This window comes from Thalassophryne amazonica, chromosome 16 (genome assembly GCF_902500255.1).
Source record: "Thalassophryne amazonica chromosome 16, fThaAma1.1, whole genome shotgun sequence".
Lineage (NCBI taxonomy): Eukaryota > Metazoa > Chordata > Actinopteri > Batrachoidiformes > Batrachoididae > Thalassophryne > Thalassophryne amazonica.
In genome coordinates this window covers 51497461-51524736 of record NC_047118.1, presented here as the reverse complement: position 1 = coordinate 51524736, position 27276 = coordinate 51497461, and the positions used below count along the sequence as shown (strand labels likewise).

Here is a 27276-nt window from a genome sequence, read left to right as displayed (position 1 = left end):
TAGTTTTGTGTCATGTCTGTGATCTGCTTTTTTTCTACAAAATTAAACAACTGAATGAACATCCTCCGAGGCCGGTGATTCCATAATTTTTGCCAGGGGTTGTAATGTCAGAGGTCACTGACATCTGATGTCATCAGTATCATAAGCAAATTTTATTTTCTTCATTACCAATGCAATTCTAATGAAGTGTTCAGTTATTAGCAATGATATAAATCCAGATGTAACAAATAATTTGACACCAAAATTAAGACTACATATACCAGTGGTTCTGAAGACATGCGATAATATGCAGACTGTAGTGGTGTTTTTGTTTGTTTATTGGTATGAAAGCCATGCAAATAACTAGTTTGTGCATTTTCAAAATAGCCAAAAGGTCAGCACATAAAATAATGCATGAGATGTTAACAGAGCACAAATTTAATCTGAAACACAAAAAACACTACATCAGCTTTTAATGATCAAGTCAGCTCTACAAAATATGAAGAAAACTCAACACACTGTACAAAGACATGTCTCCTTTCTACAGTTGGGCAGATGTTACACTTGGCTACAACACAGTTGGATTTGTTTCTGGCCAGTTTAGGTACCAGAAAGTAGGCTTTTGAGCAGATCCAGAGGCAGAAAATTTAAAAGACATCTCAGTGTTGGAACGCAGGATCTATCTATCTGGAAGAGTTGGAACTGGAGCGAGAACGGTGGCGTCTGCGGCCAGGGGATCTGGAGCGAGAGCGGCGACGTGGTGGGGACCGTCTCCTCGGGGAGCGCGACCTTCAAAAGGCACATTACACAAGATTAAAGAATTAAATACAAATAAAGGTATCAGGAAGACAAAGAAGAAACCTGAACTAAGGCAAATGAGGTTCAGAGGCCGACCTTCTTCTCATACGGGGCGGGCTGCGACGCCACATCGGTGGTGGCGGGAGCATTCTGCGTGGAGGTGTGAGTCTACGGGGAGGACGACGAACTCGCTGAGCCAGAACAGCGGATACGGTTATTTCCTGTCCGTCAATCTGACCTGTTCAAAACAAATTTGTTAAAGAAATAATAAACCCTGTAGTGAGTGTGTGAGGTACAACTAAATCAAATAAGCTGCTGCACCTCCATCCATGTATTTGACGGCCTTTTGTGCCTCCTCGGGAGTCTCATACACCACGTACGCAGAGCACATCGATAAATGCGGCTGGAATCTGCACATTGGCATGTCGACTGTTTTGATTTTCCCGTATGTGGAAAAGATCTCCTGGATATGTTCCTGTGCACCAAAGACAAGAACTTTCATGAACATAAGTTAAATATTTGGTCATTTACAGAACGGTACAGTCCTTACATCACAGAACTGTGCCCAGACTGCAAATGTACCGCCAACATGAAAACATACTGTACTAAACACTAGCAGTAGGGCTAGGTGATATAACACACACACACAGTACATCCAAAATGTATTCACAGTACTTCACTTTTTCCACATTTTATTATGTTGCAGCCTTACTCCAAAATTAAGTAAATACCATCCGTCTGGATGGGGAGTGTCGGTGCACAGCTGTTTTCAAATCGCTCCAGAGATGATCAATTGGATTCAGGTCTGGGCCACTCAAGGACATTCACAGAGTTGTCCAGAAGCCACTCCTTTGATATCTTGGCTGTGTGCTTAGGGTCACTGTCCTGCTTAAAGATGAACTGTTGCCCCAGTCTGAGGTCAAGAGTGCTCTGGAGCAGGTTTTCATCCAGGATGTCTCTGTACATTGCTGCATTCATCTTTCCCTCAATCCTGACTAGCTCCTGCCACCGAAAAACATCCCCACATCATGATACTGCCCCCACGCTTCACTGTAGGGATGGTGCCTGGCATTGACGCCAAACAGTTTAATCTTTGTCTCATCAGACCAGAGAATTTTGTTTGTCATGGTCAGAGTCCTTCAGGTGCCTTCCAGGTGGCCTGCCATGTGTCTTCTACTAAGGAATGGCTTCTGTCTGGCCACTCTTCCATACAGGTGTGAGTGGTGGATTGTTGCAGAGATGGTTGTCATCATGGAGGGTTCTCCTCTTTCCAGAGGAACGCTGGAGCTCTGACAGAGTGACCATCCGGTTCTTAGTCACCTCCCTGACTAAGGCCTTTCTTCCCCAATCGCTCAGTTTAGACGGGCGGCCAGCTCTAGGAAGAGTCCTGGTGGATCGGAAATTCTATTTACAGATGATAGTGTCTGCTGTGCTCGTTGGGACCTTCAAAGCAGCAGAAATGTTTCTGTACCCTTCCCCAGATTTGAGCCTCGAGACAATACTGTCTCAGAGGTCAACAGACAATTGTTTTGACTTCATGCTTGCTAACATGCACTGTCAACTGTGGGACCTTATATGTAGACAGGTGTGTGCATTACCAAATCATTTCCAATCAACTGAATTTACCCCAGGTGGACTCCAATTAAGATGTAGAAACAGGTCAAGGATGATGAGTGGAAATGGGATGCACCTGAGCTCAATTTTGAGCTTCATGGCAATGGCTGTGAACACTTATATACATATTACTTTTTAGTGCAATTTCTTATTTTTTATAAATTTGCAAAAAAATCTCATAAAAAATGTTTTCACATTGTCATTATGGGGTATTGTGTGTAGAGGTTTGAGGGAAAAAAATTAATTTCATCCATTTTGGAATGAGGCTGTAACATAAAAAAAAAACGTGGAAAAAGTGCTGTGAATAATTCCTGGATGCACTACATTAATATATTCTACATTTTCTGAAAATTCAATTAAATACACACACGGCCTGACAGTCACCATCATGAATGAATGTGACTTTTTTTTTTTTTTGGTTATACAAGTAACAGGACCTTCAGAACTCATAAAAAACGACGACTTACACTCCATAAAATATGTTAAGTTTTATACGCCAAGCACACATACCACTGAAGTTTCATGCTGCATTTTATGAAGCAGACAACTGTCCAATTCTGAACTGACCTTTGTAACATTCCTGGTTAGCCGACCCAAGTAAATTCTAGTCGGTTTGGGACTTGGGCTCCTTTTCTTTCTCTCCTTATTATCTTCGTTCTTCTTTTGTGTTTTGGACCTGCAAGATCATAGCAAAATCCTGTGTCACCTACATATTCATTTAAACTACAGGAAATATCACACCCAGGAGTTTATTCTCATGGAAGCACAATGGCCAGTACAAGCAGTGCCAAGACAATTAAGTATTTTACTGGCACTGAATTGTACCTCACCCCCCATTTGGAATTATTTTGATACATATGTGGTTACACAGAGTGTAAGGTGTGGTGGTGGGAGGATAAATGAGGGAGTTTAACTCAAATGAAAAGGTTCACAGCAGTTTAAATGCCTGAGATGCTGATTGGAAAAACACCTCAGAACTACAGCACTTCTCTTCCGATGGGGCTGCCCCCAGCTGAACCAACAGATCATACTGGATTGACAGATATTTTCCAGATGATCAGACATCAGCTTCACAAAGACTGATTCATTCTGGAGCATTTGTTTTCTGACCAAGCAGATTCCAGTTGTGATACAGCTTGTTAGAGCGCCATCAAAATTTTGCCCCAATCCTAAGACACTGTCACTGCTTTAGGGCCCCTTCACACATACAGTGAGGAAAATAAGTATTTGAACACCCTGCGATTTTGCAAGTTCTCACACTTGGAAATCATGGAGGGGTCTGAAATTTTCATCTTAGGTGCATGTCCACTGTGAGAGACATAATCAAAAAAGAAAAATCCAGAAATCACAATGTATGTTTTTTAATAGTTTATTTTTATGTTACTGCTGCAAATTAAGTATTTGAACACCTACCAACCAGCAAAAATTCTGGCTCACACAGACCTGTTAATTTTTCTTTAAAAAGCCCTCTTATTCTATAATCTTTACCTGTATTAACTGCACCTGTTTGAACTTGTTACCCGTATAAAAGACACCTGTTCACGCACTCAATCAATCACACTCCAACCTGTCCACCATAGCCAAGACCAGAGCTGTCTAAGGACACCAAGGACAAAACTGTAGACCTGCACAAGGCTGGGATGGACTACAGGACAACAGGCAAGCAGCTTGGTAGAAGACAACAACTGTTATGATTATTTATTAGAAAGTGGAAGAAACACAAGATGACTGTCAATCTCCCTTGGTCTGGGATTCCATGCAAGATCTCACTTTGTGGGGTAAGCATGATTCTGAGAAAGCTCAGAACTACACAGGAGGACCTGGCCAATGACCTGAAGAGAGCTGGGACCACAGTCACAAAGATTACATTAGTAACACATGATGCTGTCATGGTTTAAAATCCTGCAGGGCAGCAAGGTCCCCCTGCTCAAGCCAGCACATGTCCAGGCCCGTTTGAAGTTCACCAGTGACCATCTGGATGATCCAGAGGAGGCATCGGAGAAGCTCATGTGGACAGATGAGACCAGAATAGAGCTTTTTGGAATCAACTCCACTTACCATGTTTAGAGGATGAGAACAACCCCAAGAAAACCATCCCAACCGTGAAGCATGGGGGTGGAAACATCATACTCTGGGGGTGCTCTTCTGCAAAGGGGACAGGACGACTAGACCATATTGAAGGGAGGATGGATGGGGTCATGTATTGAGATTTTGGCAACCAACCTCCTTCCCTCAGTAAGAGCATTGAAGATGGGTCATGGCTGGGTCTTCCAGCATGACAATGACTCTAAAACACACAGCCAGGGCAACTAAGGAGGGGCTCCGTAAGAAGCATTTCAAGGTCCTGCAGTGGCCTGGCCAGTCTCCAGACCTGAACTCAATAGAAAATCTTTGGAGGGAGCTGAACTCCAAACCTGAAAGATTTGCAGAAGATCTCTATGGATGAGTGGACCAAAATCCCTGCTGCAGTGTGTGCAAACCTGGTGAAAAACTACAGGAAACATTAGACCTCTGTAATTGCAAACAAAGGCTACTGTACCAAATATTAACATTGATTTTCACAGGTGTTCAAATACTTATTTGCAGCAGTAACATACAAATAAATTATTTAAAAAAAAAAACATACATTGTGATTTCCGGATTTTTCTTTTTAGATTATGTCTCTCACAGAGGACATGCACCTAAGATGAAAATTTCAGACCCCTCCATGATTTCTAAGCGGGAGAACTTGCAAAACCGCAGGGTGTTCAAATATTTATTTTCCTCACTGTAACACGAAAGACGCAGAAACCGGAAGATAATTCGCGAACCAAATATGAAATGGGGAACCACGAAACATTCCACCTGCTGTAGTGAGGAATGTACGGTCGCACAGGTGTGCATGACACACCGGCAACGGTTTCGTGCACGAACAAAGTACAAGCAGCTAGAACATATTGCACCACATTGTGTCACTGTTGTTTACAAAAGCTCTGATTACTAGACAGAAAATTTACCACTGAGCTACCATCGCTGTCCTATAGCAGGAGCGTAAGATGCCTAAAATCAACAAGGAGATAAACATATTTTTAAAAAAGAGAGAAATTAGCCGATGTAGATGAAGAGGAAGTCTTTAATTTTCACCATAATAACTGACAAAACAGCGTCTGTTACGGCGTATTTTTGGAGGTACGCAAACACATGCATCCATATTTTTGGGAGTGGGGGGTGGCACATGCACAATACACACACACTGTACGTGTTGAGGGGGGAGCCGACACTTTGGCACACCACGTGTTTTGCTTGGCAACTCCACAGTCTTGGGGGCACTTAGACAAATTCTACAGCTGGCTCGAAAGTGGTCTTGTGCTGACAACGCGAATGGCCACACATTTCCAAAGTCTCCAGCAAGCGGTGTTGGATGTTCGTGTGTGTCACCTGGAATTTGGCTGACATCTGCCGCAAGAGGGATCGAATGGGCACTCTCTGTCTTTTGGCCGCTGGTGTGGGCAAAGAGTTGGAGCGACAGGTGTACGAGGCATTAGAGGCAGTTCCGATTTTTCCCAACTGACATGCAATTCCACCTTCGTGCGCTAGTCGGCTTCAATCGTGTTATGTGTGAAGGGGCCCTTAAGAAACTACTCAACACTCCATGACCTAATGTGATGTGCTGACTTTAGCAATGCACCAATTAACTATGGCTCGTAGCTCATAAAGAATGTGCAGTCGCAAGAGATGTAGTGACTAACGCTGAACGCGAGCGCCGACGGTTGTCATGGCGTCTACGGCTGGGGCTGGGGGACCCAGAGGAGCTGGAAGAGGATGAAGAATGAGAGCTGGAAGAACCAGAGCGGCTGGAACCAGAGGAACTCGATCCACTTGAAGATCCTGAGCTAGAACCCGAGCTGCTGCTTCCAGAAGAACTAGATCTGGACCCAGTCAAAGAATAAAAAAACAAAAGGAAAAAAATAGTCCAAGTTAGAAATAATATACAGACTGATTGTATCAAACATTTTTTTTAACGGGATAGTCAAAAACCTGCTGCTGCTGCCAGTTGAAGCACTGCGACGCTTCCTTGCTTTCTCCCTTCCTCTTTCCTTGTCTCCTTCCTTGGTAGCAGTCTTTTCCTTGGCTCTGTCTTTTGTTTTGTCATCCTCCTTTCGCTTTGTGAGGGATGGCGCCCTAAGGTCACAGGGAAAATGTTGTTAGTTTGACATAATGAAAGTATAGGGGGGCAAAAAATATGCACACTCATACATAGATCCGGTGACGCACATTACATTAAAGGGTACACGATCCTTGAAAGTAGAAAATAGTAAGATGCAGAAGAAACATCCTGTCAATATCTATTAAGACTCAACAAATAAAAAAAATAAATAAATGAAGCAGAATCTGTATTGTTGCTGGTGCAACAATTGGGTGACAAATCATCCAACCAATCTGAATTTAAAATGGTTGGAATAATGAATTAATCCTTAGTTAATCTCTGATTTCATGAACCATTCTTGAGATGTTTCTACATCTTAACTGGAGTCCACTTGGGATAAATTCAGTTGATTGCACATGATTTTGACAGGCACACAACTGTCTACAAAAGAAGATCCCACAGTTGACAGTGCATGTCAGAGCACAAACCAAGGGGAGTGGACGTTAACATTCTCCTCAAGGAGAATGTACTTTCGATGTTGGTAAAATTTTCACCTTTTCCTTTTTGCATCATTTGACTGAAGAGAGGTTTCACAGCCACAGAATATACATTGACAAATTAAAAAGAAAACCATGACAAAAAAAACCTTTAGGCTATTTGGGCTGCAACTAGTTTATACACAACTTTAGCCTTGGACTTTCCTCAGCCAAAGTCAAGATCCTTAAAATAGCTCATAGAAAGGATACTTATGGGGGTTTTCAAGTCTGATGCTATATTTTAACATTTAATATTTTAGTGAGTCTCAGACTATGAGTTGCCACCAAAAAGGGGCCCTTGGTTATTATTATCATCGAACAAAAATCCTCACATTTGAGAAGCTGAAATAGAAAAAAAAATAGCCTTTTCCCCACTCCAAACAATTAATAAATATATAATATAAAAAATATTTGCCAGTCAATTTATTTGACAATCAAATTAATCAAGGTCATGTGGATTGTTTTGTTTTTCAATAGCCCCAGAAAATGGATTGTAAAAGTCGGCTAATTCCTAAATGGTTAATAGATTTATGTAAACCCCTTGAATTAAAGCCGGCAGGTCCACTGGAGTGGTGTGTACAGGGAAAATAACAAAAACAGTAACTGTCCAAATATTTAAGGACCCGACTGTATGAAGAATTTGATCCGTAATTTTAGGATCGTTGAAGTACAAAAAAACGAGAAAAAAAAAAGCAATTTTCCAAACGGCTTTAACCAAGCAGTTCAGCTTCAAAATGCTAAACGCGATAGCTAATGAACACAAACATTCGGCGCCATTAATTTCTTCGGTTCTACGAAAAACGAAGCCACAGAGGCTACTGTAGATCAACAAATCGCCTCTTTACAAAGTAAAACTGTTACTAGCGTCAAACTGCTTCCTTTCCTTTGAATAACTTCAAAAATGGCCCGGAAATCAGACAAACTTACATTTCTTCACGTCTGGGGCAAACCCGTGAGAAGGGAAGTCGCTTGCTAATGACGTCACGTACCGGAAGACGTCATGTAGCTGAGCGCCACTTTTTTGTTTATGTTGGATTTGCGAAAAGAGGAAATAAATAAATAAATATTGTGGCTATACAATGACGAAAGCTCACATGATACACGAAAGTATGTGGCTGAATCGTAAGATCCAATAGATTTTCCTGCGAAACGAGGAGGTTTCGTAAGGTAACTGATTTTTTTATAGTAGTGCTGTTATCACCGTCTTGATAATGCTAACGCTAGCTAAACTTCTACTTAACTTAGTATATTGATAATCTCGAAGTCAAAGATAAACCGAAACCGCTAAACATTTGTTTTTGCAGTCCTCGTCAAAATTATAAATTCAAGTACATACATCTATATATATAGAGAGAGAGAGAGAGAGAATGAGAAATTAATGCAGATGAACCAAATTGGTGTCATCACAATATTTAATCAAATCTGTATGAATAAAATAATTCCTCGGATAGAAAGTAGTACTAGCTGTAGAGATAATTGCAGCAATGGCGTTAGTATTGTGTTTTTTTTTCCAAAAGGCTATCCCTAGGTAGCCAAATAAGTAATACATAATTTTATTCGTTCTTCTGATTGGTCAATCTAGGTCACATGATAATGAGCCTACCTTTTTCTTTTTTTAATCCCTTGGGCCTACACAACCTTTTTGAAGTGACAATCTAAACCAGTTTCTCTGTTTCCAAAAGTATTTTCCTTTAGTTTTGCGCCTGTCGTGGACCTGCATGTTGATTTGGCACAAGTTACGACTGATGCCCTTCCTGACGCACTTCCACATTACATGGAGAATGGGCAGGGGGGCCTTCAACCATAAACCTTCCACACTGGAAACAAGTGCACCCAACTGCTTGGCCCACACCCTTTGCTACTAGTTTCTCTTGTTCCATAATATTTGCAATTATGTATGGTTATGATGATTCTCATATATGCATTTTATAATTGAAGTAGAAAAAAAAACTGAACATGACTGGGATTCAAACCTGGGCCATTGTCTCCAATGTCTCTTGCCCTACTGCTTATGCCATAGTATGTTACCCTCTGTGGTGAGTCAAATATGAAAGTTTTCATCCATGCCACATATGAATGGTTATGTGATAAACAGTAACCTCAACCAAAACATTAGCCATAACCCTAAAGGATAATTAATATGGCAATGTACCAATAGAATCTTGTATTCTCGATATGGCTGCATACCGATAGCACTTTGAAGATGTTTTGTTTCTTGAACTTGTTTACAGAATAACAATTCAGAAAACACAGTTGTGGACTGAGACACAATGGGCCGACTAGATGAAGCAGCCAAATGCAAAGTGGTGGAGCTGCGGAAAGCTGGTCTGAGTTTCCGTAAGATCAAGGCTGTGTTGGAGCTGGAGAATATCAAAGTGTCTGCCCAAGCAATCTACCTCTTCTTGAGGGAGTTTCATGGAAGGCCACCTGGAAGAGTCAGACCCGTAGAAGCTGGAAGCATTGCATCCACTGCACAAGTGCAGGCCAGGCCTGGGGAAAGCCATGCAGGAGCTCAGGAAGGATGGAGTAACATTCATCTGCAAAACCTGCTACGTGGGACATCATCTCAGCATGCTGGATTTTCAGCAGCTGCAGATTTTCCCAAACAGACAAATTCAGAGACTAGCACACAGGCTTCTGGCTCTGGAGGTGGTCAGCCAGAGCAGACACTTGAGGGAGATAAGGATGAAAATGACATCCAAATCATTAGTGTTACATCTCTTGCACAAAGCAGCCAACAAAGAGGCCTCCAGTCCAATGTAAGAAGAACAGAGAGAGAGAATGTGTCATCCACAGGGACATCATCTGGAGCATTTATGAGGAGACGAGTCACACCGTCTCCAGCCACCAATCCCATACTGGCAGCTCGTAAGAGGCTATTGGATAAAGCTTTATCACACAGAATGAAGGTGATTACACAGACAGACATTCTTTCTCATGTGTCACCTATAGTATGTTGGCATTGTATTCTGGTTTATAATAATAGAAGGTTACATAATTTGTTATACATTTCTTTATCTGTATTTACTCTGTATTGAAGTCCATTCTCATCTAGTGGAGATCCATCCCAGGTCACAGGTTGAACCCGTGTCCACACCTTGGAAAACCTTGCAGGGGTGGGTAACAAGAGCCAAGACATTTCTGGTTTTCCTTGCAGCCAATCACCTCAGCAGGTGGACTGGCTGATGAGCTTCTCCCATGAACCTGGTAATCAGTAAAATCACCTGCTGAGATGATCGGTAGCAAGAAAAACCTGTATTGTCTTGACCCTTCATGGCACATTATTGGCCACCCCTTGAAAGAGGGTCCAAGACAGTCCATGATAAACCGGATATTCCATCATTGTGTGTTTTGTCATGATCTTCACATGCCGACCGAATGGTCCCCCCGTAAAAATCAATCCGCCCTACCTTCACTGTGCATGAGTTATTTTTGAGCGTCAGCAGCAATTCACCGATTATCACCTTGTTTCTGCTTCAAACTGCACTCCAGTCATCATCTGTCTCAGCGAAAGATATCTGAAGCTTTTGTACCACAATCATTTCCACATAAATTCAGCATTATTTCATAATAAAAGATGGGGGAGCGATCAGAACACCACAGCAGCACATCTGAGTCTGATGTGCTACAGCACCTACGTCATTTCGGAGCGTCAGTAACGATTCACCGATTATCGCCTTGTTTCTGCTTAAAATTGACTTTAGAATGATTTAAGAGGTTTTAATTTGTTGTCTGATGGTTCCCTTTGATCGCTTTGGGTGTAGAGAGTCAGACTCGGATGCACAGTGAAGGCAGGGCGGACCAATTTTTATAGGGGGGGCAATTTATTTATTTATTTTTTGGTTCATCGGAGCACTGCTATATGGTCATAAATTCTGTGATATCTTTAGAGTTTGGTGTAATCAAACATATGGTACCCATTTTTAAGAAAAACCACAAACCGAGCAGAAATGTTCACTTGAATATTATGTAGAATCACGATCACATTATATTTTGTTTGGCAAAATAGTTGGTGAAACAATTCACTTGGGTTCTGCTAGACTTCAAAAGTTGAGAATAGGATTAAGTTCTTCTGTCAGACACTTAATGTATAATTTATCTGGGAACTTCCACCAGGTGGCATCATTGCCAAGGAGAGATCAATCCAGTATTCAAGGCCCTAATGTGAGAACTGCAGTGACACAACAGCCTGATTCCTACAATCTGACCAATGAAAAGGTGAGAAAAGAGCACAACAAAAGTTGTTATTGCTCCAAATTGGTGAACACATTGCTATCCATGTGTAAAGGCATGATCACATCTAAGCTGTAGTTTGTGGTAATGTGTAGAAGGTACATTTGAACCTTTGAGTAAGCTTTGAATCAACCAGTTTCAGAATGTTTTGGAATTGGTTGAAAATTGGCATCTTGAAGTAATTTCAGAATTCTGTCAGAATCTGATAGTGCAGCATTAGAGTGCATTATGAAAACATATTAGTTTTCAATCTTTCTTAGACTGTCATGGAGGATCAGCCAGCCGGCGGATCTGCCCCACGACGTTTTTTGTCGCAGAGACCAGGTCTGTCTCTTCGTTCCATTCACCCTCCTCTTCGGGTTGGCATCCGACTTCCAAACAGGTCACCAGATCCTTCAACAGCTCCAGGGGCCACTGTAATCCATCTGCACAACCCTGGTCATGGTGCTGCTCATTCGGAGGGGAACCCGAGCCCACAGCAAGTAGTTCAGGATGCCAGCAGGAGAGATGGTCTGCCTGATCAGATTGAAACTCTGGGTTCTGAGGTGCGCAGCTTGACCCTTGCGGTGAAGATGCTGATGGAACAACAGTGCCGCCTGGAGAGGGAGCAGGCACAGCAGACGCACATTCAAAGACAGATCCTCAGTACTCTACAGAGTCTTGCCTCCAAACAGGGATGTTGCAGCAGTGTTCGTCAGCAGCACAACAAAACCCCATCGCCTTCATCTTTGCCGGCTGCTTCTCCGTCTACATCCTTCAACCAAGAAACGTTCAGCTATAATCAAAGCACCTACACTCACTGTAACCAAAACCAGCCAGCTTACAACTCCTTAGACAATATGGAACCTATACAGACCTTCAAACTGCCGGGATTGAGCCCAAACATGAATGGATTCCCGGCTTGTAGCAATGCAGACAGCCTCCCGCTGTCTTATACGCCCCCTCAGAAACAACCTTATGTAACTGCATACCCACAGCAAAGCACTCAAACCCTGATGGTGACCTATGCACAACCCTATGCTTCCACGTATAACACCACACATTCTCAGACATTCAGAAGATCAGAGAGTAAATCTTGTGAGTTTCCAAACAGCTGTCCAGGGGGAACTCTGCAGGACTGCAGTGCCTCCATGCAACCAGCAATGGAATCGAACCACTCTCCACAGGATCAGCAGGCCAATATTATCAAAGTGGAAGGTCCTTAGGATCCACATTCTCCTTTGTGTCTGTGGTGGGTTGGACCATAAGGGCTTTGATTCATTGATATTTTTTCCCCTTTAAGAGTCTTTTTGCTGTAGTTGTATGCGTCACAGTATTTACTAATCTGTAGCATTTCTTACATTAGTTTTTGCAGTTGTATATAAGAATAGGGATTTGATATTAATGTTGCTGGGACCTCTTTTAAGCATAGCTATGGGTGCCAATTATTCTGCAATTTATAGAATTTCTGTAGTTTAAAAAAGTTTCTTTTTGTAATTTCTGTAAAAACAAAAAACAAAACTGTGTCTGAAGTGGTGATCATAGTTGATCCCATGATTTGTATGATTCAGTTGATGATGGTTTTCTAGCCCCAAAGCTGTTCAAAAACTGCTGCACTCTGATTTCTGTATGTGGATTGGTTTTGTCAAAATTTATTATTTAAAAAAAGGCAAAACTGATCCCAAACCAGGCTAAATTTTGTGTGTTCATCCAATTCTATTTTTACTAACAAAGTAAAATAAAAACTCGAGCACACTCCAATTCCATAAATTTTTGTCTTGGAAAAAAATTTCAAGGTCAAAGTCCTGTTAGAGGTGGATTTTCACAAGATAAAATATAATACAAAGTATAGATCAAAGGGGCTTTTCAATGTTAAAATATCCACTAAATCTGCTTTACAGATCAGATGTGGATCATACTTAGTCTATTCATTCAGAGTGCCAGTTTGCACCTTATTGTCACAAATGAGAGTGATTGAGGCACTTTTGTTTGAGATATAATGCGAAATGTACATGAAATGGGCTTTTCAATATTCAAATGTCCTCAAAATCCACAATCCACATCAGATCAGGATCAAACCTTGTGAGGCAATAGTGAGTGCCAGTCTGGACCTCACTTTCAAATATGAAAGTGATTGGGGCACGTTTGATTAAGATATAATGTAAAATATACATTAAATGGGGTTTTCAATGTTAAATGGCCAAAAAATCTGTAATCCGGATCAGATCCAGATCAAACTTTGTCAGTCAATAAAGGATACCATACTGCATAACATCCTCAAATATGAGAGAAATACAGTGTTTTTTGACAGGGTTATGAATTTTTGAAAATTCATGCAATCTTTACAGTTGTCCAAGATTTCCTGAGTTCGACCTATGACCTTGAAAATTTAATCACTTCTTGCCTATCAATATATGAATCCTCTGTTTAAAAAAAATCATAACTATATACATGAAAAATTGTGGGTTATAGGCTGTTCACAAACAGACAAAAGTCTAGAGCACCACACTCATAGAGCGCCAATACTGCTTTCCAATACCACAAAATTTTACCTTGGAAAACATTTTCAAGGTGAAGGTCCTGTTTGAAGTGGCTTTTCATAAGCTAAATTATATGTGATCAAAGTCAGGAGTATGTATTTAGTTCATGCACTTAAGTTTTTGTGTGGTATTATCAGGTGTTTTTATTGTTTTTTGTATGTGGGGGCGGGGCTTCAACTTATTTGGTTTCTGAATTCTTTTTTGGGATCATTTTCACAGAACATTGGTTATCTCTGCTATGCACAATTTGCCATGGCTTTTTGGCACTTGGTTTCTGACTGATAACTGGAAGACAGACACACAGGCATAATATTGGAACCTACATCCAATTTTGGTGGTGTAGATAAATCCATAACAGAAACATGAGTGATTGAGGAACTTGTGGTTGAGATATAATGCAAAATGTACACCAAATGGGCTTTTCAATATTAAGTTCAAATGTCAACAAAATCAACAATCCAGATCAGATCCAGATAAAACTTTGTCAGGCGATAGTGAGTGCCAGTTTGCACCTCACTTTCAAATATGAGTGTGATTGGGGCATGTTTGATTAAGATGTAAAATAGACATTAAATGGGGTTTTCAATGGCCACAAAATGTGTCGTCCAGATCAGATCCGGATCAAACTTTGTCAGTCGGTAAAGGAGACCATCCTACATATATCTTTTTTTTGACAGAGTTATGAATTTTTGAAAATTCATTCAATGTTGAAGGATAGGGATTTTTTTCCATTATTTTTCCTGACTTTGATCTATGACCTTGAAAATAGAATCAGTTCTTGGCTATCGGGATATGAATCCTCTCTAAAACTTTTATAACAATATAACAATTTTGGCCCTAGATATAACGATTCATAATGATTTTGAAATATTGTGGGCTCCAGGCTCTTAATAAACAAACAGGGGTGAAAATATAAGTTCCGCTCAACTTCGCAAACAGAGATAATAATGAAAATATAAAATTCTAATTTAAAATTGCCAAGCTATGTATGAAATTGCACAGTCTGACAGTACTGGGTGCAGCCAAGGTGACTGAAAGTCCACAGTTCCAGAAATTAAGTATTCCCAAGTTTATCTGAATGTCACCTCAGCAGTGGGTAGGACTATTGTATTTATCCAGGAAAGGTTACAAATAAAGTTATTGTTTCCTGAGATCATCTGTTTTTTTTTTTTTTATTACCTGAAGGCCATCAAAATATGGCCATCAGGTATTGTGAAGGCTTTGTGTCCATCTTTCCGTCTGTCTGTGCTCAGCATAAGTCCAGGCCTATTACTGCCAAGGTGTTCCAAATTCACAGGGAACATTCTTGGGACACAGACCTTGGACAAGTCCAAAGATGGCTAACGATCTATTTTAAGTGGTAAAAAGTTTGCATTGTGTTTCCGATTTTTATGCTATGAATCATGTAAATCTTTTTTTTTTCTTTTTTTTTTTGGTTGGGGGGGGGGGGGGGGGGGGGTTGGGGGGTGACAGCCAATTAGAGTAGAGAGGCACTGTGACACCACTGGCTGGTCTCTGGCTGCTAAGTCAACATGGCGGAATCCACTCCCAAACTGCTGCATTTCTGTGTAACTCTAACATGTTTCTCATATATTATGTAAAAACTAGTGAGAAATAAACACTTCTAAAACTGAAAATGCTGTTTGTGTAACCTGATAACACCTCTGCATCGATTTACCAGGCATCTCACAGATGTCAGCGAGCAAGCGCATCACATGCGGTCAAAGGTAACTTCCGCTCTTTTCAAAAGCTCATGTATGCACACACGCATGCCCTCCTGCAGATGCCGTTAAAAGGTAAATTAAATGTTTATAATTGATTGAGTTTATTCTGCAACATCAATATAAAGATACAGAGGTGATAACACAGTAAAGCATAAACATTTATTTCCATTGTGGTCCTTGTGAAATTACTCGTGACAAAATAGAGGGGCTTGATTGAACATGTACGAATTGTATATAAGACAAAAGGATCTTAATAATTAATGAACAGTAAATCTATAATTTTATATTTATTCAAATATATATATATAGTTTGCACTGGGATACCAATTAACTGCAAATTCTAAAGAAGACAACGCGCACAAGGGTGAGGGTATTTTAGCATTGCATTATATCTTTAATTTTCATGATTCTGACAAAGGCTTCTTATTCATTGATAGGTTTCATGCTACAATTTAATACAAGTAATTTTTTCCATAGTAGCAAAGGACACAACCATAAGTTGATTTTTGGCTGTCAGCCTATTTCATTTTCACCAAAACATAACTTCTAAAATGACTAAACACAAGACCTTGCCATACATTTGAGTAACTGTTGTCACCATCTAGCAGGTGATGTGAGCTTTTCAGGGCTTCTGTACATACCCTACTTGAAACCTAAACTTCAGTTTTAAAAAAGGTGGGGGAGGGGGGCATTTATAAATGTCAGAAATACATAACTTTTTGACAGACAGATATTTGACCTCTCAGTGTTAATGTATGAAAATTTAGATTTTGAGAGTTTTATGGTTATAAAGTTGTATGACGTGGAAGGTGTTACCGTACGGACGGACAACAATTTGTCTTGACAAGCATAAATTACAGTTGTGAATTTTCTATTTTATTTTATTTTAATATTAGATAAAATTTCATTCAGGACCACAGACAAGGTGCAGGTCAAGGTCAACTTTATTGTCCCATTAGGGAGGTTTGTCTTAGGTGTTGCACTACATTATTGCTTCACAGGGCAAAGAACAATTTACAAAACGACACAAATCACATAAAACACAAGAATTAAAATCTAGACTAAAATCAGGAAATACATTATAATGACAACACAGACATTCAACTATTTAAAGTGCTGAGAAAAGTGCCAGATGCTAGTGCCAAGTGCTGAAGTTTATTGCACGTTGTTCTATTGCACGAGTTACTTGCATTATTTATTATTTAGCATTATTTAGCAGTTTGATAGAAACTGGAACAAATGATAATTTGAGATGATTTGTTTTACACTTTGGTATACGAAATCTTCTTCCTGAAGGGAGAAGTTCATACTCTGAGGACAGTGAGTGAGTGGAGTCTGAGCAGATTATTGTTGCCTGCGTCATAACTGACTGGTTATACAGCTTCTTAATGGACTCATATTTTTTCATACCAATTATTTTCATTGCTGTTTAGTGCATGTTAGACAACCTATTTTTAAGTTGAACTGTAAGGTTACCAAACCAGGCAGTGATTCCATATCTAATTAGGCTGTCTACGATAGCTTTGTAAAAGATAAGCCTGATCTGATTGCTAACACCATAAAGCCTGTCGTCTCAGAAAATACATTCTTTGCTGCAGTTTGTTGCACAAATTATCAAAGTGTGATTTCCAGTTTAGCAAATTATCGGTATGGACCCCGAGATATTTATATGTTGCCACCTGATTTATAGTTTGGTCTGAAATGACTACTGGCTTGTGTGTTGTCACTTGCCTTGGGTCAAAAACCATCTCTTGTGTTTTTGACACATTTAAAATCGATGGTTTTTGTCACATCACTTAATAAAGGTGTCAATCTCATTGTAGCAGACAAAAGGGTCCATGTCCTTATGCAAGAGGCTCACAATTGCTGTGCCATCTGCAAATTTAAAAATAAAATTATTGGGGTGTACTTTCCTGCAGTCATTAGTATAAATTGTAAAAAGTATTGGTATAAAAAGTATACAGTGTTTGATATCTGATAATGTCTGATTAAGTTTCACTTGCTGTGTGCGGTTAGTTAAAAAAGAATAAAACTATTTTATAAGAATTACATTAACATTCATGTCCTTCAATTTCCTAAAAAGTAGGTGGGCTGAGCTAAAATCAATAAATAAAGTGCGAACATAAGTTTTTGTGCTTTCCAGATGCTTAGAAACAAGGTGCAACATGCATAGAATGGCATCCTCAGTGCTACGCTCATGCTTATAGGCAAACTGACATGCTTCTAACATGGGCTGTACTTCTGTTTTAAGCAGTGACAAAACAAATCTTTCAAAACATTTGGCAATAATTGGGGTCAAGGCTACAGGGCGAAAGTCATTGTTTTCTGTAGCACAGGGCTTTTTGGGCACTGGTATTATAATAGACCTCTTCCATAGAGCTGGGACAGTATTGGTGTCTAATGAATGCTGAAATATAGGACACCATGCTGGTGTCAGTTCCTCTGCACAGCTTTTGAGCAGAAAAGCCGGCAGTCCATCAGGGCCAGTGGATTTACCAGTTTTCACAGTACGGAGAAGACACTGGACACTAGGTGGATCCACTTCCAGCCAGTCGGTGGTACTGATTTCTGGTAGTGACTGCATCACTCCATCACACTCCTGAGAAAAGTTATCTTTGTCAAATCTCAAATAGAAATCATTCAACTCATTTGATCTTTGCTGTTCCTCCAAGGTAATAATTTGCTTTTTTGTAGGATTCATATTAGCAGCTAGTTTCATTGTGTCCCAGTTTTTTAGTATTTGAAGATAAGAGGCTTTGTTCCATTATTTGTATCGTTCTCTTGCTTTAATTAAGAGTTGTTTCAGTTCCTTTTGAATTTCTATCAGACTTACTCTGTCTTTATTACGAAATGCTTGCTTTTTCCTATTTATACACTATTTGATTTCTTTAGTTATATAGAGCTTGTTATTGGGAAGATGATGACATCCTTCTTAGCTACCACATTATCAAGGCAAAATTTCACATAGTCAGTAGTTCCCTGTTTTCAATGCTCATTAAGTTCTTTGTGTCACGAGCGCCATATGGCAGCACCCTGACATCAGTGGGTGTGTACTGTATACAGTGAGGAAAATAAGTATTTGAACACCCTGCAATTTTGCAAGTTCTCCCACTTAGAAATCATGGAGGGGTCTGAAATTTTCATCTTGGGTGCATGTCCACTGTGAGAGACATAATCTAAAAAAAATCCAGAAATGACAATGTATGATTTTTTTTATATATAATTTATTTATATGTTACTGCTGCAAATAAGTATTTGAGCACCAACCAACCAGCAAGAAGTCTGGCTCACACAGACCTGTGAAATTTTTCTTTAAGAAGCCCTCTTATTGTGCACTCTTTACCTGTAATTGCACCTGTTTGAACTTGTTCACACACTCAGTCAATCACACTCCAACCTGTCCATCATAGCCAAGACCAAAGAGCTGTCTAAGGACACCAGGGACAAAACTGTAGACCTGTACAATGCTGGGATGGACTACAGGACAACAGGCAAGCAGCTTGGTAGAAGACAACAACTGTTATGATTATTTATTAGAAAGTGGAAGAAACACAAGATGACTGTCAATCTCCCTTGGTCTGGGATTCCATGCAAGATCTCACTTTGTGGGGTAAGGATGATTCTGAGAAAGCTCAGAACTACACAGGAGGACCTGGTCAATGACCTGAAGAGAGCTGGGACCACAGTCACAAAGATTACATTAGTAACACATGATGCTGTCATGGTTTAAAATCCTGCAGGGCAGCAAGGTCCCCCTGCTCAAGCCAGCACATGTCCAGGCCCATTTGAAGTTCACCAGTGACCATCTGGATGATCCAGAGGAGGCATGGGAGAAGGTTATGTGGTCAGATGAGACCAGAATAGAGCTTTTTGGAATCAACTCCACTTATCATGTTTAGAGGATGAGAACAACCCCAAGAAAACCATCCCAACCGTGAAGCATGGGGGTGGACACATCATACTCTGGGGGTGCTCTTCTGCAAAGGGGACAGGACGACTGCACTGTATTGAAGGGAGGATGGATGGGGTCATGTATTGCGAGATTTTGACAAACAACCTCCTTCCCTCAGTAAGAGCATTGAAGATGGGTCATGGCTGGGTCCTCCAGCATGACAATAACCCCAAACACACAGCCAGGGCAACTAAAGAGGGGCTCCATAAGAAGCATTTCAAGGTCTTGGAGTGGCCTGGCCAGTCTCCAGACCTGAACTCAATAGAAAATCTTTGGAGGGAGCTGAAACTCTAAACCTGAAAGATCTAGAGAAGATCTGTATGGAGGAGTGGACCAAAATCCCTGCTGCAGTGTGTGCAAACCTGGTGAAAAACTACAGGAAACGTTTGACCTCTGCAATTGCGAACAAAGGCTACTGTACCAAATATTAACACTGATTTTCACAGGTATTCAAATACTTATTTGCAGCAGTAACATACAAATAAATTATTTAAAAAATCATACATTGTGATTTCCGGATTTTTTTTAGATTATGTCTCTCACAGTGGACACGCACCTAAGATGAAAATTTCAGACCCCTCCATGATTTCCAAGTGGGAGAACTTGCAAAATCGCAGGGTGTTCAAATACTTATTTTCCTCACTGTATGTGAGAAGTGAGGCATCATTGTAAAGTGCTTTGAGCTTCTGATTCAGATGGAAACGCCCCATGTAAATGCAGTTCATTTACCATTCTTTTGAAAAAATAAAAAGCAAAAGCTATTGACAGAGAAGGAGATAATGTTTGTGGTATTTTCTCAAGAGTGGAGCAAAGGAATGTAGAAAATCTGCTCAGATTTTTTCAGCAAATACTGTCACCAGAACCAAAAGCAAAGGGATTTCTTCATGCTTTGAAATGATTGAAAATATACAAGATCAAATGCCCTAGTGCAGTGGTTTTCAAACTGTGAGGGCACCAGAGTTCTTCGGCGGGGAGAGACGCAAAGAAAATTACTAAACACTGTTAACCAACAAAAGAAGAAGGGGGAAAATGGAAAAAGAAAACATTGTTGGCTAAAAATGGAAACATTTTTAGTGCGTAAATCCACCAGTGAGGTGCAACCAAACAATAAATTACAGGACGATCTTCATTTGCACTTGTGTGCGTCAAAGACCGAGACTCATTGCTCACATTAAACTAGGTGAAACTAGATCTGAGACTAAATATGTGTAAACATTTAATTAATAATATTTATATTAAAATATGTTAGTTATGTCAAAGACGTTTAAAAACACACAGAGATGTTTGACATGTTTAAATGTAAAAAAAAAAAAAGATGTTTAAAATATGACAAAAGGCAAAAACAGAAAAATAAAAAGTTCTTTAAAACACGTTTAAAATGTTTGAAAAGGGTGTAAAATGTGTGAAAGAATAGAAAGTTCTTTAAAAATATGTTTAAAGTGTAGACAGCTCCTTAAAAACACATAAATATATTTTAAAATGTGCTTAACGTGTAAAAGAATAAAAAGAAACAGACGAAGATGTCGAAATTGTGTGTATGTGTGTCGGTGTAGGGGGGAGCACAGCTATTCATTTGTTCTCTGGGTGGGGGGGTCTGGCTCACTCTGTTGTGTGGGCCGCCAGAAGAGGAGGTACTGCTGGCCCACCACCAGAGGGCGCCCTGCCTGAAGTGCGGGCTTCAGGCACGAGAGGGCGCTGCCGCCACGGACACAGCCAGGGGTGACAGCTGTCACTCATTATCTCTTGACAGCTGTCACCCATCTACACTTCATCATCTCACTCCATAAAGACTGGACGTCATCTCCACCTCGTTGCCAAGATATCATCTACCTGTGAAGGTAATATCCTCAGCCAGAAACTAACTGTGTCCTAGTCTGAATTCATTTTGCAGCTGCTTTCCTGTGGAGTGCCTTATCAGTGAGGTTGGCGTAATCCGCGACAGCTTCGCTTCACACCCCAACCAGATAAGTGTTTGACAGGAGCTGCACGAGTGTGTATTAGAGGTGGAGGTGACTTTCCACCTTCTGACTGTTTTTGTTACTGGGTGTGCACACACCCATGTCTCACTGTTTGTGCTCCTCGCCAGCAGTACCAGATCCGACAGTCGGGGACGGTGATCACCTGGGAATTCGGGACTTGGCGGCTCCAGTATTCACCGGGTTCTGTGGCGGTGGAAATCGTGTGATTCTGGCTCTTCTCAGGACAGACGTCTTCTATCCTCGAGCCTGCCCACACGTCCCTTTTGTGGATTGACTGCTATCAGATTCTGAGATTGTCTGTATATTCGTTGTGCACATTCACAACATTAAATTGTTACCTTTTGGCTCATCTATTGACCGTTCATTTGTGCCCCCTGTTGTGGGTCTGTGTCACTACACTTTCCCCAACAGGATATCTCGGCCAACGTCATGGATCCCGAGGGGCGTCAACCATCTGTTGGACAGCCAATGGAAGAGCAGGGTGCACAGGCGTTGGCTGGAGGCGTGATTGGTGGGTTGCAGCACATCCTCACCGCCTTTACCGCTCGGATGCACCTGATGACCGAGCAACACATCATCCTTAATCGCAGGATGGAGGCTCTCACCACACAGGTGGAAGCGCGCGCTCAGGGCGCTGCTGCAGCTCCTCCTCCTGCCGACCCGGTGCCGAATACAGACATTCCACTGGTCATTCAACGACCCCCCCCACCATCCCCTGAAGCATACATAAGCCCCCCAGAGCCGTACGGAGGTTGTGTGGAGACGTGCGTGGACTTTCTTATGCAGTGTTCGCTCGTCTTTGCACAGCATCCCGTGATGTACACGTCTGATGCCAGCAAGGTGGCTTACGTGATTAATTTGCTTCGAAGTGAGGCACGCGCTTGGGCTACAGCGCTTTGGGAACAAAGTTCACGGCTCCTTGCCTCTTATACTGGGTTTGTGAGGGAGCTCAGAACTGTTTTTGATCACCCTAACAAAGGCGAAACCGCGTCTACCGTGCTGCTGTCATTGAGACAGGGGCGCCGGAGCGCAGCCGAATATGCAGTCAACTTCCGCATCATGGCTGCAAGATCCGGCTGGAATATGACTGCGCTCCGCGCCGCCTTCATAAACGGACTGTCGTCGGTCCTGAAGGAGCACCTGGTGGCTAAGGAGGAACCGCGGGATTTGGCTGAGCTTATCGATTTGGTTATACGGTTGGACAATCGGTTAGAAGAACACCAACGGGAGCGAGGCGAAAGGCGCGGTCAGGCACAAGCCGTCCCTCTTCCTCCCGGGTCCGAAAGGGAGCCGTCTTCCCCACGCTCCACAGCCACAGCGCTCCGTGTGGCTACAGCTCCCCCTGCTGACGATGCTAGGGACACGAGCAGGGCCACATTCAGACAAAGGAGGCTGGTCCGTGGGGAGTGCTTTCACTGCGGCTTGAGTGAGCATCAGCAGAGAGACTGCCTCAAACGGTCAAAACACAAACGCCCGCCCTTAGAGACTGGGCTAAGGGGGGGTCAAAACATTCACGTGGGTCATACTCATCTTTCAACACGACTCCCAGTTACAATTCTGAGTGGGGATTTAACCCTTCAAGCCCCAGCACTGGTGGACACGGGGTCAGAAGGGAATCTGCTGGATAGCAGATGGGCAAGGGAGGTAGGGCTCCCTCTAGTGGCGCTTTCTTCCCCAGTGAAGGTGCGAGCACTAGATGGCACTCTTCTCCCTTTTATCACACACAAGACACTACCTGTAACCCTGGTAGTGTCTGGGAATCACTGGGAGGAGATTGAGTTTTTTGTAACTCCTTCTACCTCCCGCGTGATTTTGGGCTTCCCATGGATGATTAAACACAATCCCCGGATTGATTGGCCGTCTGGGGTTGTGGCTCAGTGGAGCAAAACCTGCCACCGGAATTGTTTAGGATCCTCGGTTCCTCCCGGTGTAAACGCTAAGGAGGAGGTTAAAGTCCCTCCCAATCTGACGGCGGTGCCGGTTGAGTACCACGATCTTGCTGACGTCTTCAGCAAGGATCTGGCGCTCACCCTTCCCCCGCACCGTCCGTACGATTGTGCCATTGATTTGGTCCCGGGTGATGAGTTCCCGTCCAGCAGGCTGTACAATCTCTCACGTCCCGAGCGCGAATCAATGGAGACCTACCTCCGGGACTCATTAGCTGCCGGGTTGATCCGGAATTCCACCTCCCCAATGGGTGCAGGTTTCTTTTTTGTGGGCAAGAAAGATGGCGGACTCCGTCCATGCATTGATTACAGGGGGCTGAACGACATAACGGTTCATAATCGATACCCTTTACCCCTGTTGGATTCAGTGTTCACACCCCTGCATGGAGCCCACATTTTCACCAAACTGGACCTTAGGAATGCGTACCACCTGGTTCGGATCCGGAAGGGAGACGAATGGAAGACGGCATTCAACACCCCATTAGGTCATTTTGAGTACCTGGTCATGCCGTTCGGCCTCACTAACGCCCCCGCGACGTTCCAAGCATTGGTAAACGATGTCTTGCGGGACTTCCTGCACCGATTTGTCTTCGTATATCTGGATGACATACTCATCTTTTCTCCGGACCCTGAGACTCATGTCCAGCATGTACGTCAGGTCCTGCAGCGGTTGTTGGAGAACTGGCTGTTTGTGAAGGGTGAGAAGTGTGAGTTTCACCGCACCTCTTTGTCCTTCCTGGGGTTCATCATCTCCTCCAACTCCGTCGCCCCTGATCTGGCCAAGGTTGCGGCGGTGAGAGATTGGCCCCAACCAACAAGCCGTAGGAAGCTGCAACAGTTCCTCGGCTTTGCGAATTTCTACAGGAGGTTCATTAAGTGCTACAGTCAGGTAGTTAGCCCCCTGACAGCCCTGACCTCTCCAAAAGTCCCCTTCACCTGGTCGGATCGGTGTGAAGCCGCGTTCAAGGAGTTGAAACGCCGGTTCTCGTCTGCACCAGTTCTGGTGCAGCCCGACCCTGGCCGCCAGTTTGTGGTTGAAGTGGATGCGTCTGACTCAGGGATAGGAGCCGTGCTATCCCAGAGCGGAGAGACCGATAAGGTTCTTCACCCGTGTGCCTACTTTTCTCGCAGGTTGACCCCAGCTGAACGGAACTATGACGTCGGCAATCGAGAACTCCTTGCGGTGAAAGAGGCTCTTGAGGAGTGGAGACACCTGTTGGAGGGAGCGTCTGTGCCGTTCACGGTTTTCACTGACCATCGGAACCTGGAGTATATCAGGACCGCCAAGCAGCTGAACCCCAGGCAAGCCCGCTGGTCACTGGTCTTCGGGCGTTTTGACTTCCGAATCACCTACCGCCCCGGGACCAAGAACCAGAGATCGGATGCCTTGTCCCGGGTGCATGAAGATGAGGTCAAGACTGAGCTGTTGGATCCACCGGAGCCCATCATTCCGGAGTCCACTGTCGTGGCCACCCTCACCTGGGACGTGGAGAAGACCGTCCGGGAGGCCCTGGCATGGAGCCCGGACCCCGGAACTGGGCCGAGGAACAAACTCTATGTCCCACCAGAGGCCAGAGCTGCTGTCTTGGATTTCTGTCACGGTTCTAAGCTCTCCTGTCATCCGGGGGTATGAAGGACCGTGGCAGTGGTCCGGCAACGCTTCTGGTGGGCGTCCCTGGAGGCCGACGTCCGGGAATATATCCAGGCCTGCACCACCTGTGCCAGGGGCAAGGCAGACCACCAGAAGGCACAGGGACTTCTTCAGCCACTTCCTGTGCCTCATCGCCCCTGGTCCCACATCGGTCTGGATTTTGTCACGGGCCTCCCGCCGTCCCAGGGCAACACCACCATCCTCACGATAGTGGACCGATTCTCCAAGGCGGCCCACTTTGTGGCCCTCCCGAAGCTCCCCACAGCCCAGGAGACTGCAGACCTTCTGGTCCACCATGTCGTCCGTCTGCATGGGATACCCACCGACATCATCTCTGATCGTGGTCCCCAGTTTTCCTCACACGTCTGGAGGAGCTTCTGCCGGGAACTGGGGGCCACCGTGAGCCTCTCGTCCGGGTATCACCCGCAGACCAATGGACAGGCGGAACGGACCAATCAGGAATTGGAGCAAGCCCTGCGCTGTGTGACGTCCGCACACCCGACGGCCTGGAGTGAACATCTGGCCTGGATCGAGTATGCGCATAACAGCCAGGTGTCCTCTGCCACTGGCCTCTCCCCATTTGAGGTGTGTTTGGGGTATCAGCCCCCATTGTTTCCCGTGGTGGAGGGAGAGGTCGGTGTGCCCTCGGTCCAGGCCCACCTGCGGAGGTGCCGTCGGGTGTGGCGCTCCGCCCGTTCTGCCTTGTTGAAGGCCTGGACAAGGGCGAAGACCCATGCAGACCGTCGGCGGTCCCCGGCCCCTGCTTACCGGCCCGGGCAGGAGGTGTGGCTTCACGAAGGACATCCCCCTCCAGGTGGACTCCCCGAAGCTCAAGGACAGGTACATTAGACCATACAAGATCCTCAAAATCCTCAGTCCTGCCGCAGTGAAGCTCCGACTCCCAGCTTCACTGCGGATCCACCCGGTTTGTCATGTGTCAAGAATCAAAACTCACCACACCTCACCCCTCTGTGCTCCCGGACCGGCGCCGCCTCCTGCCCGGATCATCGACGGGGAGCCGGCTTGGATGGTGCGCCGGCTCCTGGACGTCCGTCGGATGGGCCGGGGGTTCCAGTATTTGGTGGACTGGGAGGGGTATGGACCCGAAGAACGCTCCTGGGTGAAGAGGAGCTTCATCCTGGATCCGGCCCTCCTGGCCGATTTCTACCGCCGTCACCCGGATAAGGGGGGGGTCCTGTTGTGTGGGCCGCCAGAAGAGGAGGTACTGCTGGCCCACCACCAGAGGGCGCCCTGCCTGAAGTGTGGGCTTCAGGCACGAGAGGGCACTGTCGCCACGGACACAGCCGGGGGTGACAGCTGTCACTCATTATCTCTTGACAGCTGTCACCCATCTACACTTCATCATCTCACTCCATAAAGACCGGACGTCATCTCCACCTCATTGCCGAGATATCATCTACCTGTGAAGGTAATATCCTCAGCCAGAAACTAACTGTGTCCTAGTCTGAATTCATTTTGCAGCTGCTTTCCTGTGGAGTGCCTTATCAGTGAGGTTGGCGTAATCCGCGACGGCTTCGCTTCACACCCCAACCAGATAAGTGTTTGACAGGAGCTGCACGAGTGTGTATTAGAGGTGGAGGTGACTTTCCACCTTCTGACTGTTTTTGTTACTGGGTGTGCACACACCCACGTCTCACTGTTTGTGCTCCTCGCCAGCAGTACCAGATCCGAAGGTCGGGGACGGTGATCACCTGGGAATTCGGGACTTGGCGGCTCCAGTATTCACCGGGTTCTGTGGCGGTGGAAATCGTGTGGTTCCGGCTCTTCTCAGGACACACGTCTTCTATCCTCGAGCCTGCCCACACGTCACTTTTGTGGATTGACTGCCATCAGATTCTGAGATTGTCTGTATATTCGTTGTGCACATTCACAACATTAAATTGTTACCTTTTGGCTCATCTATTGACCGTTCATTTGCGCCCCCTGTTGTGGGTCCGTGTCACTACACTTTCCCCAACACACTCTCCCACACTTTGAAAACCCCTGCCCTAGTGTACTACATCACTTTGTTTCAAATATATTTTTCCCTTAAAAATGTCCAGTAAAAAATATTTTCTCATCAGCACTCATGCATAGAGAAACCTTTATTTTGGAAAGATGTTTATTAATTTAATTATTATTATTATTATTATTATTATTAAGAAGAAGAAGAAGAAAAAGGAACCCTCTATTGTACATATATACAAACATACAATGAA

At 43.6% G+C, this 27276-nt stretch overlaps 2 protein-coding genes across 2 annotated transcripts; one reads left to right on the top strand and one right to left on the bottom strand.

Annotated features, from left to right (window-relative positions):
• Positions 1 to 299: 299 nt before the first annotated feature.
• On the bottom strand, positions 300 to 8054 carry LOC117527804 (RNA-binding protein with serine-rich domain 1-like). The gene is made up of 7 exons (XM_034190301.1): positions 7981 to 8054; positions 6409 to 6552; positions 6120 to 6299; positions 2959 to 3067; positions 1099 to 1252; positions 874 to 1015; positions 300 to 768 (listed from the first exon to the last, which is right to left on the bottom strand). Coding segments are annotated over exons 1-7 (837 nt in total). The 5' UTR covers positions 7983 to 8054; the 3' UTR covers positions 300 to 662.
• Positions 8055 to 8066: 12 nt separating this feature from the next.
• On the top strand, positions 8067 to 13131 carry LOC117527803. Its single transcript, XM_034190300.1, has 4 exons — positions 8067 to 8220; positions 9285 to 9962; positions 11170 to 11271; positions 11547 to 13131. The coding sequence occupies exons 2-4, from the start codon at positions 9324 to 9326 to the stop codon at positions 12489 to 12491; spliced, it is 1686 nt and encodes a 561-aa protein (XP_034046191.1). The 5' UTR covers positions 8067 to 8220; positions 9285 to 9323; the 3' UTR covers positions 12492 to 13131.
• The last annotated feature ends 14145 nt before the right edge of the window (positions 13132 to 27276 follow it).

Excerpts from the sequence above, each read along its gene's own strand:
- LOC117527804 (XM_034190301.1), bottom strand. Across the intron at positions 1,253-2,958 it reads TAACCAGGAATGTTACAAAG|GAACATATCCAGGAGATCTT; the intron begins GTCAGTTCAGAA and ends TTTGGTGCACAG. Across the intron at positions 769-873 it reads CCGCCCCGTATGAGAAGAAG|GTCGCGCTCCCCGAGGAGAC; the intron begins GTCGGCCTCTGA and ends TGCCTTTTGAAG.
- LOC117527803 (XM_034190300.1), top strand. The coding sequence starts at position 9,324 with ATGGGCCGACTAGATGAAGCAGCCAAATGCAAAGTGGTGGAGCTGCGG. Across the intron at positions 9,963-11,169 it reads CTTTATCACACAGAATGAAG|GTGGCATCATTGCCAAGGAG; the intron begins GTGATTACACAG and ends AACTTCCACCAG. Across the intron at positions 11,272-11,546 it reads ACAATCTGACCAATGAAAAG|ACTGTCATGGAGGATCAGCC; the intron begins GTGAGAAAAGAG and ends AATCTTTCTTAG.